The sequence below is a fragment of the Callospermophilus lateralis genome, chromosome 2, assembly GCF_048772815.1.
Source record: "Callospermophilus lateralis isolate mCalLat2 chromosome 2, mCalLat2.hap1, whole genome shotgun sequence".
In the NCBI taxonomy this organism is placed as follows: domain Eukaryota; kingdom Metazoa; phylum Chordata; class Mammalia; order Rodentia; family Sciuridae; genus Callospermophilus; species Callospermophilus lateralis.
This window is the reverse complement of record NC_135306.1, coordinates 36155528-36173729: the sequence shown is the minus strand read 5'-3', so window position 1 is coordinate 36173729 and position 18202 is coordinate 36155528. Positions and strand designations below refer to the sequence as shown.

At 45.8% G+C, this 18202-nt stretch overlaps 3 protein-coding genes across 4 annotated transcripts; all 3 read right to left on the bottom strand.

The window, feature by feature from the left end:
- Positions 1-91: 91 nt before the first annotated feature.
- On the bottom strand, positions 92-2613 carry Spag8 (sperm associated antigen 8). Its single transcript, XM_076845826.1, has 7 exons — positions 2502-2613; positions 1368-2400; positions 1072-1246; positions 820-865; positions 623-737; positions 442-504; positions 92-338 (listed from the first exon to the last, which is right to left on the bottom strand). The coding sequence occupies exons 1-7, from the start codon at positions 2573-2575 to the stop codon at positions 144-146; spliced, it is 1701 nt and encodes a 566-aa protein (XP_076701941.1). The 5' UTR covers positions 2576-2613; the 3' UTR covers positions 92-143.
- A 745-nt stretch (positions 2614-3358) lies between these two features.
- Hint2 (histidine triad nucleotide binding protein 2) lies at positions 3359-5806 on the bottom strand. The gene is made up of 5 exons (XM_076843300.1): positions 5628-5806; positions 4017-4157; positions 3826-3930; positions 3648-3720; positions 3359-3535 (listed from the first exon to the last, which is right to left on the bottom strand). Exons 1-5 carry the CDS (start codon positions 5706-5708, stop codon positions 3444-3446), a joined length of 492 nt encoding a protein of 163 aa, XP_076699415.1. The 5' UTR covers positions 5709-5806; the 3' UTR covers positions 3359-3443.
- A 2650-nt stretch (positions 5807-8456) lies between these two features.
- On the bottom strand, positions 8457-18153 carry Fam221b (family with sequence similarity 221 member B). Of its 2 annotated transcripts, none has more exons than XM_076843298.1 (8): positions 17790-18153; positions 17590-17698; positions 14827-15478; positions 14529-14672; positions 10521-10631; positions 10112-10309; positions 9803-9922; positions 8457-9659 (listed from the first exon to the last, which is right to left on the bottom strand). In XM_076843298.1, exons 3-8 carry the CDS (start codon positions 15437-15439, stop codon positions 9478-9480), a joined length of 1368 nt encoding a protein of 455 aa, XP_076699413.1. In that variant the 5' UTR covers positions 15440-15478; positions 17590-17698; positions 17790-18153; the 3' UTR covers positions 8457-9477. The 2 variants fall into 2 exon arrangements, with proteins under 2 accessions (XP_076699413.1, XP_076699414.1); XM_076843299.1 differs by having other exon boundaries at positions 17795-18153.
- Positions 18154-18202: the final 49 nt, after the last annotated feature.

Sequence of the window (18202 nt, the reverse complement as noted above, 5' to 3'; positions counted from 1 at the left end):
AATCAATTAGCAGTCTCAGGATGAAGAACCTTTATGTAAAGCTCCTTCATCAAGTACAGAGGGAATTAACTTCCTTCTGCTCATCTCTCTGATATAAGCAGAAACAGATTCCAAATTCCATATCCAACTTCCCCCTTCAACTTTTACACAGGACCCATACTGTCCCCTGGATGCCCCTGCCCTTTTCTCTGACAGGCAAGGGAAGACATTTCCCCTAATTGGTGGGGATAATTCTCAAGTTCATAGGGCAAAGGCTGACCCAGAGACAAGGGCACTGGTGTTGAGAAGCTGCAGTTCTTCCGGAACGGTGTGTCCAGTGTCCTGATGTTACTGACACCCTGGAGCAATGCCAACATGAGGACAGGTCTCTCTCCCCCTAATAGACAGACTCTTCCCTGCCTTCTCTTCTCCATCCCCCCACACCTAGTCACTCTCACACACCGGTAACTGCGGTGCCCTCTGAATCCAGAAGCTTTCAGGCTGTTCCTGACGATAATCATGAGGCTGTAGGGAGAAATACTGAATAATTGGACTTTGGCCCTTTCTCTCAACTTCTGGACTAGGAACTTTCCCACCACCTATAAGAGTCCTGCTGTGCAAGTGGGGTAGGATGGGTTCTCACCTTCGTTGGGGCAGGAGGCCCTCCTTGCACCAGCTCCATTCTGTAGTCATGGTGTGTCACTGACTCCGCCTTAAAGGGCTTCTTTATGGGTTCCAGCTCTGCCTGTACCTCTTTACTATGCAGCCCTGGGAGATGTCAAGGCCATTCTCCCCAGTTTTGCTCTTCCCCCTCCCCCTCCCCCTCCCCTAGTTTCTCACCAGATCTGGTGGTGCAGGAGCATCTCCACCATGGCTTCACGCTTCCCTGTGGGAGGGTGAAGTGGGAGTGTGATTACAAAGCAGGCCCCAAAAATTAAAAAAAAGAAAAAGAAAAAGAAATAAATTTGAGAAAAGGAATGGTAATCTTAGATTTTGCCCTTATATCCATCACACAATCCACAGTCCCACCAAAAATTCCTTCCTCTTTTTTTCTCTGCCTGATGGGCTCATTCTGGCTGTCATGCTTCACACCTTGAAGAGGCTGAGAAAGGTTTCTCGGGGGCTGGTATGAATCCTTCTGGGTGGTACTCGAGGGCATGGGTGAAGGTGGTTGGGTGGTCAGCAGTCCCTGGTGTCCATGTCGGAAGAAGAAACTCTCAGAAATATCCTGCCAGTTTGGAACTTGATCCAGGTAGTTTGTAGCTCTCTGTGGGCCGTAAGTTGAATAACTGTGATATCCCTTGTTATCTACCCTCATCACAAACTACTGGCTCCCCTAGAAACTTGGGTCAGCCTTCAAAAAAGAAAAGAAGGTCAAAACTTAATACCTCTTCCTCCCAGTTGTAGAGGAGGCATTGGCCCCGTGGCATTGTTTCATAGAGAAACTTAGGCTTCCCTTCATCTTCTCGGGTTTTCCACAGCCCTCGGGCACCAGGTTCTGAGACTTGCAAAGATTCCCAAGGTGGTTGTTTCTGAGGATCCCAGTGGCAGTATTGATTCCAGGAAGTATAATTAGGCAAAAGATCTGGCCTAAGGTTTTTGAACCTTTGAGGAGTGCTGGGCCTGGGTTCAGGGCCAGGACTAGAACCTGGACCAGCTCCAGAGGCAGGATCAGGACCTGAGGCAGGACGGAAGCCTTGGCCAGAGGTATGGCCACGACCAGTGGCAAGGCCAGAGCAAGGGATAGTGGCAAGGCCAAAGGGAGGGATAGTGCCCGGGCCAGAGGGAGGGATAGTGCCAGGACCAGAGGGAGGGATAGTGCCAGGGCCAGAGGGAGGGATAGTGCCAGGGCCAGAGGGAAGAATAGTGCCAGGGTCAGAGGGAGGGATAGTTCCAGGGCCAGGACCAGTGAGGAAGCCGGGGCTAGAGCCACTTCCAGGACCAGTGCCAGAACTAGGGACTAAACCATGGTCAGGAACAGAACTGGAGCCAGGGAAAGAACTATAGCCACGAAAGCCAGGACCGGGGACAGGGCTGGAGCTGGAACCAGTTAAAGGGTCAGAGCTGAAGCCAGGAACAGGAGCAGCGCTAGAGCTAAGGTCAGTTGTAGTATAGGGATGCCTAGCAGTAGAGGAAACATAGTCAGGGTCAAAGCCAAGACTTTCACGGCCTATTTGTGGGGTTCCAGCATAGACTGCCCCAAGAAAATTGTCAGAGGAGGGCTCTGTGAACCTAGAATAGGGTGCTGGGGTCTCTGTAAATAATGCAGCTGCTCTGGCGGAGGCGGCGGCTGCGGCAGCTGATGCAGCTGCATCAGCTGCAGTGGTTGCGGATGCCAGGGCTGATGCATGGCCATGTGAAGAAAGAAACGGTTCCGAAACAGTCCCTAGTTCTTCGGCGCACGGTTGTACGTCTAAAGATCTAAAAGAAAATAAAAGCGTCAAGGTATCAAAAGCCCAGCAGAGGAAGTCCGCTGACCTTTCTCGTCCCTTTTCACTTGCAGCCAGAGCTGTGGCTCTCACCGCGACGGCGATCCCTCTGTAGATTCGTTGGGCTCCATCTTCAAGCTCCAGCTACACGGTTGCCATAGAGACATCAAAAAATTCCAAGAGACTGCGCAGAACTAAAGCTGGGCGGAAGTGGAGGGAAGAGGTGGAGGCAAGTCCTCTGCGGGGCGGAAGTCTTAAGCTGGGTGCGCTCTCCGTTTTCTGGTCCCGACTCCATGCTGCCTCAGACGCGGTTTTAAGGTTCCATTGGCCTGAGACCTTGACTTCCCTGTTCAAGCCTGATTCTTTGCGGCTAAGGTGATTCTTTATGGGGATACTTTGGAGACTGGCATAGGACCGTGGCATCGGACAAACGCCTAGTTGATGTTTTGTGGAGGACCAATAGTAGCTTCCTCTTAATTTGCTTGGTTCATTCTCAAAAGTGAGTGAGGAGGCTTTAAAATTGTTTTTAAGGATGAAAATATATAAAACAGCTAAAGAGCAAAACAGAACATATGGAGCAGCATATAGCTAACAGCTGGTGTGTTCGTGTGTGTATGTTACTACTTTTCGAATATTAGGCCCTTATATTGACTACCTTCCTCCCAATTCCCTTTTGAACTTGGTTTGGACTCTGAATGAAGTCCAGGATGCAGCTAGTCTTACACCTGGATTTCAGTCTCTTTCTACTCATTCCTACTGCTACTTTTCTAAAGTTTGACCCAGGGCAGATTACTAGTCATGAGGCATATCTACAGGCAGGTGCTTCTTTTGACCACACAGTGGGCTTCCTCAGTGTCTCTTTGATCATTGTCAAAGGTGCACACAGCAGAATCATTCTTCTTTCCCCTTTGTGGTATAAATCCTTTTTATTAAAGACAGGCATGCAAAAGTGAGGGAGAATAGGTTTATTAGCATCACAAGGTTCCTTTTCCAACCAAACATCCAGATCTGAGTTTCTTGGGTCAGTTGGCAGGTTCAACCTGGAGGCCACTGGAGCTGCCGGCCCCCAAGTACGTGAATGTGAAGGTGATATACAGATTGTGCTCCCAGCTTTCCATCATTGATCACTGAAATAGAGCTTGAAGTTAGGGGGTCAGGATATGGGAGAGGTCAAAGAATGAAGATCATATTGAGGAGCAGGAATTCATAGATGAGGTACCCATGGGCCAAGTCACTCACCAAGTCGGTATCCATCTCCCAGGCCTTCAGCCTTTGCTGTTTTCTTGGCTACAAGGAGAAGGTGTCCTAGAAGCTATAGGGAGAAGGGAGGGACATAGTTGTCTTTATTCACAGAGGGCAAAACCTCTAGCTTTACCAGGGCTATTCCCACAACAACTCCTGGCCTTGTTCTTCCCACCTGCTGGTCTTCTTCTTCAGCCTGGCTAATACGAGGAATGGGCTTCTTAGGAATAACCAGAAAATGCACAGGAGCCTGAGGGGCCACATCACGGAACACCAGACACTGGGAGCAATGACAGGCCAGAGACAATCACATTAGTTTATCAGGCTAGCTGTATCTATGAAATTTCTAAGGGGTTTGGTTCCCACCTGTTGGTCCTCATATAGAATGTCAGCTGGAAGGCTTCTGTCCAGGATCCGGGAAAAGATGGTTGGAGCTGCTCCTCCAGGAGCTGCCTGCTGGGCCTTAGCCACTTCATTCCCATTTATCACACCTGCAGCTCCTCGGACCTGCAGGAGAGTCAGATACACCCAAGGGAGGGAACTGGCAATAACTCTTCCATGTACTCAGTTGGAGCTGGCAGAGTTGTGCTTTGATAGTTATCAACCTATTACAAGCTGGTATTCCATATGTAGGGTGTGTGTGTGTGTGTGTTTGTGTGTATGTATATATATATATATATATATATATATATATATATATATATATGTGTATGTGTATGTATGTGTGTGTCATATATATATATATATATATATATATATATATATATATATATATAATAAATAAATGACTATGAGACACTGGGACATAACTGGCAATATTATGCAAGATTCAGGAGTGCAACTGATTCTGCTAATGTGTGTATAAAATCTAACATGTGCAGGGAAAAGGATCCAAAATGGGAGTCTCAAGATTTATGTCTCAGTTCCTGTTCTACCACTGAATTACCTCAGAAAAATTTCTTCTGTAGCTTCATATAAAAAGGGGCGGTTTGTATTATCTCAACACAGCTTGAAGGTCTGTATACTCCCACCTTGTTAGTATGTGTTCACTTCTTTCCATTACTTGTTTTCTGATATTTAAGCCTGGTTACCTGTTTATTTAGGTTTTAATGTATATGTCCTGTTTGACTCTAGCTCTTCCTCATTTGGGTGTCATGTCTGATCTCTTACGTGGATTTTAACTTTAGTAACTTACATCAGTGGAATTACATATTAATTTAGCCAGGCAGTGGTGCACACATGTAATCCCAGCGGCTTGGGAGGCTGATGCAGGATTGTGAGTTCTAAGCCAGCCTCAGCAATTTAGCAACTTAGTGAAACCCTGTCTCTAAATAAAATACAAAAAAGGGCTGGGATGTGGCTCAGTGGTTGAGTGTCCCTGGATGGTTCATTCCCCAGTACCAAAAATAAATAAATAAAATAAATTAAAATAAAAAATAAATTAAATCAGCTAAATGAACTCAGTCCTCCCCCAGTTATCCAGGAGGAAGAGACATACCCGTTTCCCATGGACTCAGAGAAAAATAAAGTCAGTGCGTCATAATGGGGGAGAAAAGAACTGGACGAATTAGGCTCTTGACTCCTGAGTTGCTACTGAAAAGTGAGGAAGATCAAAGGTTAACACCTTTGCTTATTAGAAGGCCCAAGGGAGCAGGCAGAGGACTTGCTCTGAGAGACCTCACTTTCTACTGAGGGAACTGAGGTGACCGGCCAGCTGGGCTTTAGACAACGGAGGGCAGCAGCTGCTGCACTGACCCCGTCCTGACCTCGGCGCCAGGGCCTGTGCTGGGAGGCGGTTATCGCTAGTTCGCTACACCCGCAGCCATCAAGTCCGACCTCACCGCACAATCCTAGAGCTTGATCCTCGGAAGGGGCAGTGGCTCTGCAAGGCTGCTGGGTTGCTTGCGCCGCGGCTCCCGCCACAGAGGGCGTCAGAAACTGAGGAAGCCCCTCCTTGTCCCCGCGGACACTTCTCACCTGCACCCCCCGGGGCCCAAAGGCCGCCAAGGCTCTGCTCGCCGCGCGCAAGCTGGCGGCTAGCACCACCGCAGCAGCCATCCTCCCGGAGCTGCGGAAACCACTCACTCGTCCCGCACTTAACTCTGCGGCCTACGGAAGGTGGGCAGTCGGAGCGGGAGAGCTGGGGTCATTGGCCCCTTCCGCGGCCGGGGGCGGGCCCGGCCACCTCCATTGGATCGCGGTTCCGGGCGCTACTCAAGCCATTGGCTCCGCCGCCACTTTAGAGGCGGAATCTTTTCATCCAATTGGCTGCATCTTCCAACGCAGGGCCAATTCCCACTCCATTGGCTTCGTCTTTTAGCGTAAAAGTTCCTTCTTGAGTGTTGTCTCTAACTGATTTCGCTACGAGATAAATTTCCAAGGATTAAGAAACTTGGAGGTGTAATTTTTCTCCTAGTTGGCTCTGACTCACAGCCATAGCTCGGTTTAGGTTAGGGCCCCGAGCTTTCACGTTCCCGGCTGGTCCTTCTCAGTTCTGGCCCCTACTGGTGGGCTGGAGGAAGTAGGCGGGCTCCATCAGTTGCTGCACAAAAGTCTAAACGTACTTTGGATCCTTTCACTGTTGGCCAGGCGGCGGGCAAGGTTCTGAGGGCATTAGGTACTTGTGGTTCCAGGAATCACCTGGGTGGGGCTAAAGATGAACTGGAAGGGGGTCTTTCTAATTGGTGGTGTTGATACCCAGCATTTTCTCCACCGGGCGTTTCAGTCACTTGACCATTTCAGAGATTTTTTTTTTTTTTTTTTTTTTTTTTTTTTTTTTTTTTGTGGTACTGGGATTGCACCCAGAGCCTCAGGCACACTAGGCAGGCGCTCTACCACTGAAGTACGTCCCCAGCCCCCCTCACCTTTTGGGGATAATTATTATTTTCAAATTTTGAGACTGGGTCTTGCTAAATTGCCTAGGCTGTCCTCAAACTTGGGATCCTCCTGCTTCAGCCTTCCAAGATCACAGGCTTGGGTCACCGCGCAGGAACCATTTGGAAGATTTTAAAAGGCAATTCATTCTTGTGTTCTCATTAATACATTCACACCATAAATTATTTCCAGGTCAGTTTTTTAAAAAAATTTCTTTTTAGATATATATGACAGTAGTGTGTGTGTGTGTATATAATTTTTTTAAAAAAATCGGGTGAAGATGGGAACGTCCTACTTTTACTGCACCAAAAAGCAAAGGAATATGCATCTAATGTTCTTTTCTAATCAGGAGTTTTCAGGGAGAGAGTTTCACTCTGCTGGGGTTCATACTTTTGATATAAGAAACATCGTGTCACGAAAATACTCAAGACACAGGGTGAATTTAGTCTGAAGTTTAACACAGGATAAATCTCCACTGTTTTTTTTAAAAAAAGCACATGACCTGCCACATACAGGAGCTTAATAACTGTTTGTTGAATTAATCAAATTTGGTGTTACATTTTCTTTTATAATATATGGCATATTATTCTCCCATCAATCTTTAAAATTATTACATAGGTTATGTCAATATATCAGGTAATGGGGCTGCATACAATTTCCTTAATGAGTTTACCATAGCACTCTGTAGCTGACTTTTAAATGAATTAGTTTTAGATGGTTATCAAGGAGCATATAATCAGTATTGGAAAATTCTTCTAGAGTTAGTACAGTCTCCTTTTTTTTTTTAAGTTGTGGTGCCTGCTATACAAGGCTCAATCACTGAACTACATCCCTAACCCTACCTGATCTCTTTTATATAACTATATTATTGTTAGAAAGTCCATTGTTCTCCAAAGGGCAAACACTTTTTTTAAGTTTATTTTTTAGTTTTCGGTGAACACAACATTTTTATTTTATTTTTATGTGGTGCTGAGAACTGAACCCAGCCCCGGCGAATGCCAGGCATGCCAGGCGAGCAGGCTATGCTTGAGCCCCAGCCCCAGCCCCAGCCCCAGGGCAGACATATGATCCTGTGATGTTCCCTAAGGGTCTTAGTAGTCTAGGCTGTATTCCTTCTCTTGGTAGGACAGAGGACCTCCCTAAATGTGAGAAAATGTAGGATGACCTCTTCTCTGTATCCCAGAGGCTTCCTTTCTCTATACCTCTGGGACCCCTGAAGACCTTAAAACTCCCTGGAGAAGGCAAGAGGTAAGTGGAACTGAGATCTAGAAGAGGAAGGAAACCAGCCTGGAGGGATAGTGAATACAAAGCTCGTTAAAACTGGTTATTTCCTTGGGTTTTCACAGAGAACAACACTGGTTAATCCTGTTTTACAGATCTGGAAACCAAGGCCCAAAGTGGGGAAGTTCTTCTCTAGAGGCATAGAGCTCCATCAGTGTCAGGCTTTCTAACTCCTGGAAGAATTACCTATGGACTTCCTTGTTACTTCCCCAAACTCACTTTTTTTCAGTTTTCTCTATTCCAAGTCCTTGTTATCACCTATAGCTGTTCTCATGTGAAAGCTGTAATGCTTTGCAGGCTCTGATTGTTGTCTCCTTAATTCAGTCCATGCCACTACAACTGCTACTGGACCTCATTAGAGACTTTTATTCCCTTTCAACTCATCAATTGATTCCTGGAATCACTTTCTTTCCCTATTTGTATCATCCACACCCTCCACATCTTTATGCCAATTCCTTTTGTCTCATTTTCCTCATAATCCTCCCTGATACCCTCCCATCTCTATCTATCCGGTAATCTAAACATTTTTCTTAGGTTTTTCACTTCCAACTGTACCTGAATCCTAAACTACTCAGTTTTTTAATATTATTTTTTTAAGAGAGAGAGAGAGAGAGAGAATTTTTTAATATTTATTTTTTAGTTCTCGGCAGATACAACATCTTTGTATGTGGTGCTGAGGATCGAACCCGTGCTGCACGCATGCCAGGCGAGCGCGCTACCGCTTGAGCCACACCCCAGGCCCCACTACTCAGTTTTTGGTCAGGATTTTCTCCAATTCCCCAACATTAGCCTGCCCAAACTCTCACCTTTCCCTTCTTGTCTCCTAACACCCCCTCACTCTTATCCTACTTCATAGAGAAGCTATCAGAAGGGAAATTCTCTAATATGTTTCTTGAAGCTCAGTGAAGGCTGCAAACTTTCTTTCCTCCTCTTGGTTTCAGGAAGTGATGTTCCTTTTTGTTCAGAGCATATCCCTTCACCTCTGCCTTGATCTCATCCCATTTCTTTTTTTCTGGGATCTTGTCTCACTAGGAATCTTTCCTCTTTCTTCTGCATCTTTCAAGGACATTTTATCTACTGGTATCTTCCCCCTTTCCTTCCTAAAAAACTGCTTCCTTGACTCCATATCTCCCTCTGGATATTGTCTGACGTTTTCCCTGCATTTTTCATCCAAGCTTCTGGAAGAGTCCCTTTCAAACTCATAGATATTTTGTTTCTCCTTCTACTATACCAGTATGAAACTGTACTCTGAAGTCCCCAAACACTTTCTAATTGTAAAATCCAGTGGGCACTATTTAGTCTTTATCTTACAGAAGCCCTAGCTACATCTTAAATCATTGCCCACTTTATCCTTCTTGAAATTTCCTCCTTTCTTGGCTTTCTTGAAATCACTCTGCTTGTGATGTCACAGCCAGAAGCTTGAATGTGGGCATGATGTGGGGCAGATAGCTGGATCCAGCCTTTATCCTGCTTTTATCCTTATGTCTCTTGCCCCCAGACAGTGCCAACTCTAATGACTTTTGGTTGGCTCTTGGCTCTACTGCCCCATATAGGACTACGTCAGATTCTAGTGGCTTCCATTTTATTGCTGATCTGGGCTAGGCTCAGAAGGGCCTATGTCGTTTTTTGAAGTGTATGTCCCTGGAGGATGGGAGAGTAAATGTTTAAAGGGTCAGGTATGGCGGTCAGATGGGGGACCAGGCTGGAGTCTGTGTGGGCTAGGGAATGCAGGGGAACTAGGGTGGGGACTGGGATGACAAGGGAGCCTTTGCATCTGGAGGGCCTCGAAGTCAGAGCTGTTCAGGATGGTTTCTTGGAGGACAGGCATGTCTGCAAATGTCACATATTCTGCTCCTGGGGGTAGAAACCAGTACAGGCATTGGATTTGGGGAGTGAGAAAATACAGTAATCCTGTAGGGGACAGTTAGGGTGCCTTTCTGCCCAGCCTCCTGACTACAGATGCTGGGATGGCCCCCTGTCCCAGATTGCATCCTTACCATGAGGTCTCCCTCCTCGTCGGCGTGTCTCCTGGGTCTCAAAGAAAGTCTCATGTTCCTCCCAGCGCCGGTCACAAGCGGCACAGAGGAAATTAGACTCAAAATTGTTGCAGCCACAACCTGAAACAAAAGGACAGCCCAGGAGAATATAGAGAATGGAGAGGCATCTCCATGGGCAGACTACATTCTCAACTCTTCCTTACCCACCAAACAAGTATCTTTTTTAGCAGCTCCCCACACTCTTCCCCAAACTATTTGCATCCTATACCCACTTCTTCCCACCCAATACTCCCCTGCATTAGAAGTTACCACGATGCCTGCAGGGATGAGTTCCAGTGGCTGCATGCTCTTCATGGCTATGTTTGCAGCGACATTGAGCCCTCCAGGCCTTGGGATCAAAAGTGGCTCGTCTCTTGAGCCAGAATTCACCCACCTCTTCTGGGCGTGATGGGATGAAGCAGAACATGAGGCAGCGGCACTGACTCACATTGCAGGGCACAGTTATGTCTATGGGACAAGGATGGGTGGTGGGGTTGGATGAGCACCTGACAGGGCCTGGCCTGCCTATGCCAAATCCTCCCCCATATTAACACACACACACACATACACACACACACACACACACACACACACACACACACACAGTTTCACATATCCTAAGACATGATGACAGAGTTGTCCCTCCATACCTGACAAAGGCTGGTCACTTCTCCCCTACCTGAGATAATGTGGTGCTCTCTCAGTAAATGTCCACAAAAGCACTTGGACTCATCCCCAATCCGGAAGCAGTCCCATAGGTAATGGGGACAGCGCCAACCAATGTAGAGACCTATAAACGGTGAATAATAGGTAATTGTGGAAGGAATGAATAATATGGAAAAGTGAAAAAGAAAAAAAAATCCTAAGCTCTCCCAGATATTTTGACCTATTTCGTGGGGTCAGGGTGGAGCTTCACCTCTACCCCAGGTATGTTTATCTCCACCCCACAGTCCTCACAGCTACCCCATTGACTTTTTCCCTCAAGGTTACTGATCATCCCATGTCTTTAATTCCCTTCCTATCCCAGGATCAATTCTATATGAGTCAGCCAGAGATGACTGAAGAGTCTTCAGTTTCTGAGCAGGAAGATTACAGGTAAAATTTTGTTTGAAGGTGAACATGAATCTCACTGAGTTCTTTGTGACTGTGGGGTTTCTTTTCTCTTCCCCTCTCCACATTAGAACCCAGCTTTGCTTTGTTCCTTTGAAGTGTTAGACACTTAGAGGTGAGGAAGAGGAAACATGGCCAGATATACAGTATGTGATAGGGATTGGTTCCTAAGGAGAATGGTTAGTGACAGACCCTGAAGAAGAGGAGGTGGTTGGGCACCCTTGGTACCAGGAGATAGAAGGAGGACTTCCCCTATCTTCTCTAGATTGGCTCCTTCATATGTCTCTTCTGTGTTCCTAGTGTTAAGGAACTAATACCCTCTTTGAGCCTGAGAAGGGCTGCCTGTTGCTCTCCAAGGCCCAGGAAAAGGATGTAGGCCAGAAGTTATGGCGTTGAAGACCAAGAATATGTTCTGAGACTGGGAAAGGAGACATGGAAAGGAAAGCAAGCTTAATAAATATCCCTGAGAGCAGGCACCAGCAGAAGGCTACAACCTTTGAGAGCCTGGTTTCAGCAGTGGGATCTGAAGCTTTCTGGCTTCATGGCCAGTCTCACCATGAGGCAAGAGTGGTGCTATGTCAACATGGTAGGAGAACCAGAAAGCACCTCCCACTCAGATTTTCTCATCCTTTTTTCTTCTAACCAAGAATTCTGCCTGAGTCCCCATGGAGTAGGACCTGAGGCTGCAGGACTCTTATTCCCATTTGAAGTTTCAACTGAAATTTCACCTCTTCCAAAAAGTTGCCTCTGATTTCCCTTGTCTGTCTAGGACCCATTCCACAGCTTCTGTGTTATTCCTACCATGATTCCCATTAGTGTGTGAGCTCCTTAAGGGTAATACCTGTCTTTTCATTTACATCTCTATTCCTAGCACAGGGCCTGAAATAGGTACTCAGAGAACACAGACTGCCTGACTGTGTGAGCAATTCTAGGCATAAACCTGAAGTTCCACAAGGAAAAATAATTGGCATGCTTTGTTTTTAACTCTGACCAGGGTTACAATCCACAAATTTGTGCCTCAGGCCAGGTTTCCTAGTCTTACCCATAGCTTCTTAGGAACTAAAACCTGTTCAGACGCGTCTTTTGGCTTGGCTGATTCTGTCTTGATGCTGACAGCTTGTAGTACGAATGCCCTATTACACCAAGAAAGCTTGGTTGAGGCAGTGTCACAATGGAAATGGGTGGGAGCCAGGATTCCACCAGAGGAATCCTGAACCCTGTCTGGAGTAACAGGACACAGTGGATAAGCAGGTGATATACAGAAGTACAGAACAAGGGTCTGTGCCCATAGAGTCAGGCTTGGCCTGAGATATGGAATTACCTGGTTATCTTTATATGTTAGGTCTTATTTCCATCTTAAGTGGAAAGGAAGTATGAAAGACTTTTAGTGATTCTGAGTTGCCCTCAGGATATAATTCCAACTCTTTAGCTGGGCACAGAAATGCCTGCACAGTTCTTCCCTTCCAAAGCTCAGCTGGGTTACTCCCCCTCAAAAACACTATTTGTCAGGTATAATATACTGCTGCTCTTCCCTAAGCTGCCTTGTCATGTCTCACCTTACTCTTTTCTTGACTTGGCCGCCTCTCCTTACTATCTTACAGATATCAATTAAGAAATCTTTCCCTGTAAGACATTGTTCCTTTACTACCCAAGATTGGGTGTCCCTCTTCTCTGCCCCTGCAGCATTCTTGGTATAGAAATTATTAAAGTGAATTATAATTGTCCTTATTGGTGTCACTTATTAGAGTGCAAATTAGTTTTTTGGACTCTAATGAGGAATTTTGTTTTTGAAACTTTTCCAGTCCCACCACCTCCACAACTAGGCTCGTACTGGCACATAGTTGGTGCACAAATATTTGTTGGAATTATTTTAAAAAGCTTACATTTGACATTTATCAACATGTTACATGTACTGTCATGTAGTCATTGCTCTCTAGGGACTGAAGATACCCAGTATTAAAAGGGGGCCCCAAATATCTTTAATCAGGATTAAATTACACTTCCTGTTTCAATAGGAAAATGAAGGCATTCAATTCAGAAGAAGAAATGAGAAGGTAGTAGACAAGAGCGTCTAAGAAGAGAAACTAACAAATCCTGTATTTGCAAGAAAATAAGCAAGAGTAACAGAAGATATTAAAATAAGCAAAAAACAAAACAAAACCTGTCTCAATGCCTGAAATAAACTGAGAAACAAATTAGATCATTGTGACTTCATTGGCTAGAGGTAGAGTGGGGAGGGATCCTGCATGGGAATGGGGAAAGTAAATTACACAGAGAAGGGATAAGGATATGGAATTACCTGGTTATCTTTATATCTTAAGCCTTATTTCCATCTTAAGTAGAAAGGAATATGAAAGACCAACTTAAATGTAGTGACATATATAAATTTATTCTAGAAATCTCAGAATCTTCTCATCAGGTCAGGATGGCCCTCTTACTGAAGTCAGTAATCCCTATAGATATGAAGTTCAATAACACAGGTAGACATTGTTAAACACAGGATGGTATGTGTTTACACAGCTTGCCTGCACACCCATTACAGAGATACTCAGAGCATGCTGCTAACAGCACAGTTAAAGGTACTAGCTCTGGACTGAGACTTAGATTCAACAGGGCTAGAGGACACAGCTCTCCTCTTTTGGTGGGGAGACTCAAAACTTTTGGATTTACAAGTTATCATGGATTTCACAAGCAGGGATGGCAGCTTTTTTTTTTTTTTTTTTTTTTTTTTTTTTGTACCAGGGATTGAACCCAGGGGTGCTTAATCCCGGACCCACATCCATAGCTCCCTCCCTTTTTTGGGGGTATCTGGGATTGAACTCAGGGGCACTCAATCACTGAGCTACATCCCCATCCCTATTTTGTATTTTACTTAGGGACAGGGTCTCACTGAGTTGCTTAGCACCTTGCTTTTGCTGGGGCTGGCTTTTAACTCATGATCTCCTGCCTCAGCCTCCTGAGCCGCTGGGATTACAGGCATGTGCCATGTGCCCAGCCTCCCAGCCCTTTTTATGTTTTGAGTCAGGGTCTTATCTTTCTGTGTTGTTTACAGCCATACTAAGTTGAGTCTGACTTTGAACCTGTGGCCCTCCTGCCTTAGCCTCCTGAGCTGCTGGATTATAATCATAAGCCACCACACTCAGTGGGATGACAGCTTTTAATTGAGTTGCACCAAAGAGGCTAATGGTTTTTGCCATATCAGAACAACAAGTCTCCTGGAGACTGACCATGGTCCTGGGCCATGTCTGCCTTAGGATCTGTCTGGTACAGACTACTTGGATCTGGGCCCTAGATCTTGGGCTGGCCTCTAGCCCTTCTGTTTTTAATAAATTTATTAAAATTATTATGGGTCATCTGTGCCTGCCTGGACTTTGTATGAATATTCTCACCTTTTGTCAGACCCACACTGCTATTTCTTGGCCTACCCGCTTGCTCCCCTTCCAGATTCCAGGCAGAATGGCATGGCTGTTTCCACAAGGGGCAGCTATCTATTGAATGGGCAGGTTTCCAGATCCTATTGGATTGGAAGATATCCATGGGCCCTCTTACAGGCCTCTGAAAGGCCTCCTAGGCTCACCTGTCTGGATAGCATTCAGGGATGCATCCTTCTCCCATTGGAAAAGATGATTCAACTGAGCACCAGACTTCTCCCTCTCCATTTCCTTAGTCAGGTCCATCAGCTCTGCCTGCTTAGCAGGGACCACTGGGCTGCCTGTGTAACCTGGGAAGGGAGGGAATGAGTAACCAGGGGGAAGTGAGAAGTCCCTAAAATTAAGAGAAGGGCCATGTCCAAGAGGAACACAGTCCTCTCCTTCTGGAGTAGGTGAAGGACAGTAGACAGTGATGAGAACAGGGGAAAGGGCAGGAGCAATTACGGCCAACTCCTTTCTTCTCCTTTTTCTTGCCCAGCTGGTGTTCAGGATGGGCTGTCTGAGCAGTGATGTCACTGGTATCCATTCCCTCCTTGTTCTCCCCTGAATCTTCCTTCTGCTTGGTAGATGTGTCCATGTGGTTCTGGGCTGAAGGGCCTGAAACGAAGTGCTTTGGAAAAAGCTCCTGGGAGGATGTCCTTGTCCATGAGACCTCACTGGAAGAAGACTCAGAGAGGTCATCATTGCTCAATGTATCAGAGGAAGAGAGCTGGTTTACTGGTGAGGACTGAAAAGCAATATGCTTCTCTGGTACTTCAGAATTGTGAGTCTCAGAGGTAGGGGCTTCCAAAGGGACCACAGAGGCTGACTCTTTTAAAGAGTTTACATAGATAGAAGGCTCCAAAGGATTTTCAGAGGTGTGGGGCTCTAAAAGGGTCTTGAAAGTGGATTTATCTAAAGGGGGTTCAGAGACAGAATGCTCTAAAAGGCTCTCAGAGGCCTGGGCCTCTAAAGGGGTCTGGGAGATGGAAGGCTCCAAGGTAGTTTCAGAGAGGGGGCGCTCCTGTAAATCTTCAGTAGAAGGGTCCTTGGAAGAGGGGTGTTCCTTGGCATCCATGGTGGTATGAGGCTCTTCTGTGACCTTGTCTGCTTCTATCTAATGGTAGAATAAGGTACAGGCTTCGTTAGTTTGAGACTGGAGGGTCTGCAAGTCAGGACAGAGAGCATAGGGTTCACAGGGTTGGGGGCGGGGGTGTTATGGAATTAGGAGAAGATTCTCAGTACATGTGAGACACAAGAAGAAAACAAAAAGAGTGTCTCCAATCCCAATTGATTCAAATGTATGAATTGCCAAGATCATTGTAATGTCATATGTAGCTTAAAAAAAAAAAAAAGAGTGTCTCCAGGTATAATGCCAGGAGGTTCACTCATGTGGCAGACATGATGTGACATGCTGCTAAGGGGAGGTTAGGGAGCTGGAACTTAAAAGTTTGAAAGGCCGAAGTAGGGCTGGGGATGTGACTCAAGTGGTAGTGCACTCACCTAGCATGTGTGAGGCACTGGGTTCAATTCTCAGCACCACATAAAAATGAAATAAAGATATTGTGTCCACATAAAAAACTAAAAAAATAAATACTTAAAAAAAAAAAAAAAAAAAGAAAGGCCGAAGTAGTCAGAATCCCATCAGTAGATGGTAGCAGAGGACCATGCCCTAGGAGGGAGCCTGAACATAGCTATTTGGCCAGTCCAAGAGCTGGGTCCTAGGTATGTCTTTGGCCCCTGGAGGTCAAGCTATGGCATTCCAGAGATTGAGAATATCAAGCCAAAGTTGGGGTTGGCTCTCAAGAGTGAAGAGTATGCCATGATGCCTAAGGCAGGGAGGCCCTGTCTGTAGTCTGGTTTTGTTTAGGGATCACATATCCCCTCTCTTGATAATGTCATTCATATTTAAGGATTCAACTACTTCTAGCTGTGTGCTGCTGACTTCTAAGTCCATATTTCCAGTGTAGACCCTCTTTAGACTCTTGTATTTCACACTCATCCAACTGCCCATGGGACATTTCTAAATGGATATCCCAGAGACATCAAATTGAACTCTGAAAATTATCCTAGTCTTCTTTTCGCTAAGTCCCGATCTTCAAATAGGCAATGAGAACTGCATTTCTATTTTCTAAAAAGTCTTGATACGCATTCTCTCCTTTCCTATTCCCCCAATTTTGTTCATGTTCTCATTATTTTCTGCCTGAATTGTGTAATAACTTTGCCTCTGTACTGCCACCCCCAGTATATTAATTCATTCACCCATTATTTTATTAATTTATGTAACTTACACTTTTTGCAAAGAGCCTGATCTTATGCTTTTACTCAAGCACTGTGCTAAGCCTTGGATTCAGCTGAGTTTGGGAGAGACAAGTCAACTAAAAATGACAAGGAATAATTGATATTATGCTGGGGTAAGTATAGGACGCTATGGGGCTGCCTAATTCCTCCTGGAAGGAGGCCCCAGATAGGTAGTCCTTCTTCCTGATCCAATCAACACAAACCCAACATTAGCCTTGCCTTGCTTAAAAGCATTCAATGACTCAATTTAAATTTGGATTAAGTCCAAATTTCTTTGCCGTGACATTCAATTCTGTTATCATTTGCGACACTACTGAGAATTCCTGCCTGTACTTTCTCTGCTGTCTACTTTTTGCTTTGCTCCAGAGACACTAGATATATCATTTCTTAAACTCATTAGAAGCTGGGTGCAGTGGCACATGACTGTAATCCCAGGAGTTTGGGAGCCTGAGGCAGGAGAATTGCGAGTTGAAAGCCAGCCTCAGCAACTTAGAGAGGCCCTAAGTAATTCAGAGACACTCTGTTTCTAAATACAATAAAAAAAAAGGGCTGGGGATGTGGCTTAGTGGTTAAACACCTCTTGGTTCAATCCTCAGTACCAAAAGACAAAAAACAAAACAAAAAATAACAACAACACAACAACAAAAAACCCATAATCCATCAGAGCCTTTCCAAAGGAAAGTTTGGGACGGGAAGTAGTGACAGAGGTAGGGTGATAAGTGGGAAGAGGCTCAAAGTCACTTAGAGGGAAAAGTAACCGGAGGCTGGAGAACTAAAGAATGGGAGGAAAGGAAAGGGAACCAGAGGGGAAGGAGGGACTGAGGGATGGGGAGGAGAAGGATGAAAAGTAGAAGGTGGCAGGACAGGTATTAGGAGGGGAACAGGTTGAAGGTTTGGGTGGGAAGAACCATTGGAGAAACTACATACCTTTGGGCTTTGGCTTGGTTGTTGTCCTTAGATCAGGAAATTATGGTAGATTGAAGAGCAAAGTGTGGATCTCAAGAGAGGAGATGATCTTGGTTGTGGATGAGCCCGGCTGCAGGAGGTGAAAAGTGAAAGGCCTTGCTTGAAAGTCTATTGTTTGGGGAGACTTGAACATCCGCAGACCTTCGCAAAGGGGCTCTTACCTTACCTGGGGGTCCAGGGTCAAGGAGAGGGGATTGACTGAAACCCCTAGAATCCGGGCCGGGAGAGGAGGGATCGGTCACCAGGACAACCGGAACGCCTAGTATTCTCCCTGCCAAATAGCAGTCTAAACATCTTTCTCGAGGCTGCGGTTTCCTGAGGGGACTACATTGGACCTGCTAAGGGGGTTTTCAGCGAGTCTCTAGGTAGGAAGTGTCGATATTGTGGGTACATCCGTGGGGAGTCTGGATTTGTGAGGGTCCCTCTAGGGTTCCTGTGAGATACCTATGAGGTGTTCAGTGGGGGCTGTGAGGATCTGAGGGGTCAACGGGCTCAGTTGTAGGAGCGAGAAGCGAAGGGTCTCAGGTGAATTGGGCTGGGCGGAGTCTGTTCTCGAAACCCAGCAGGACTAAGT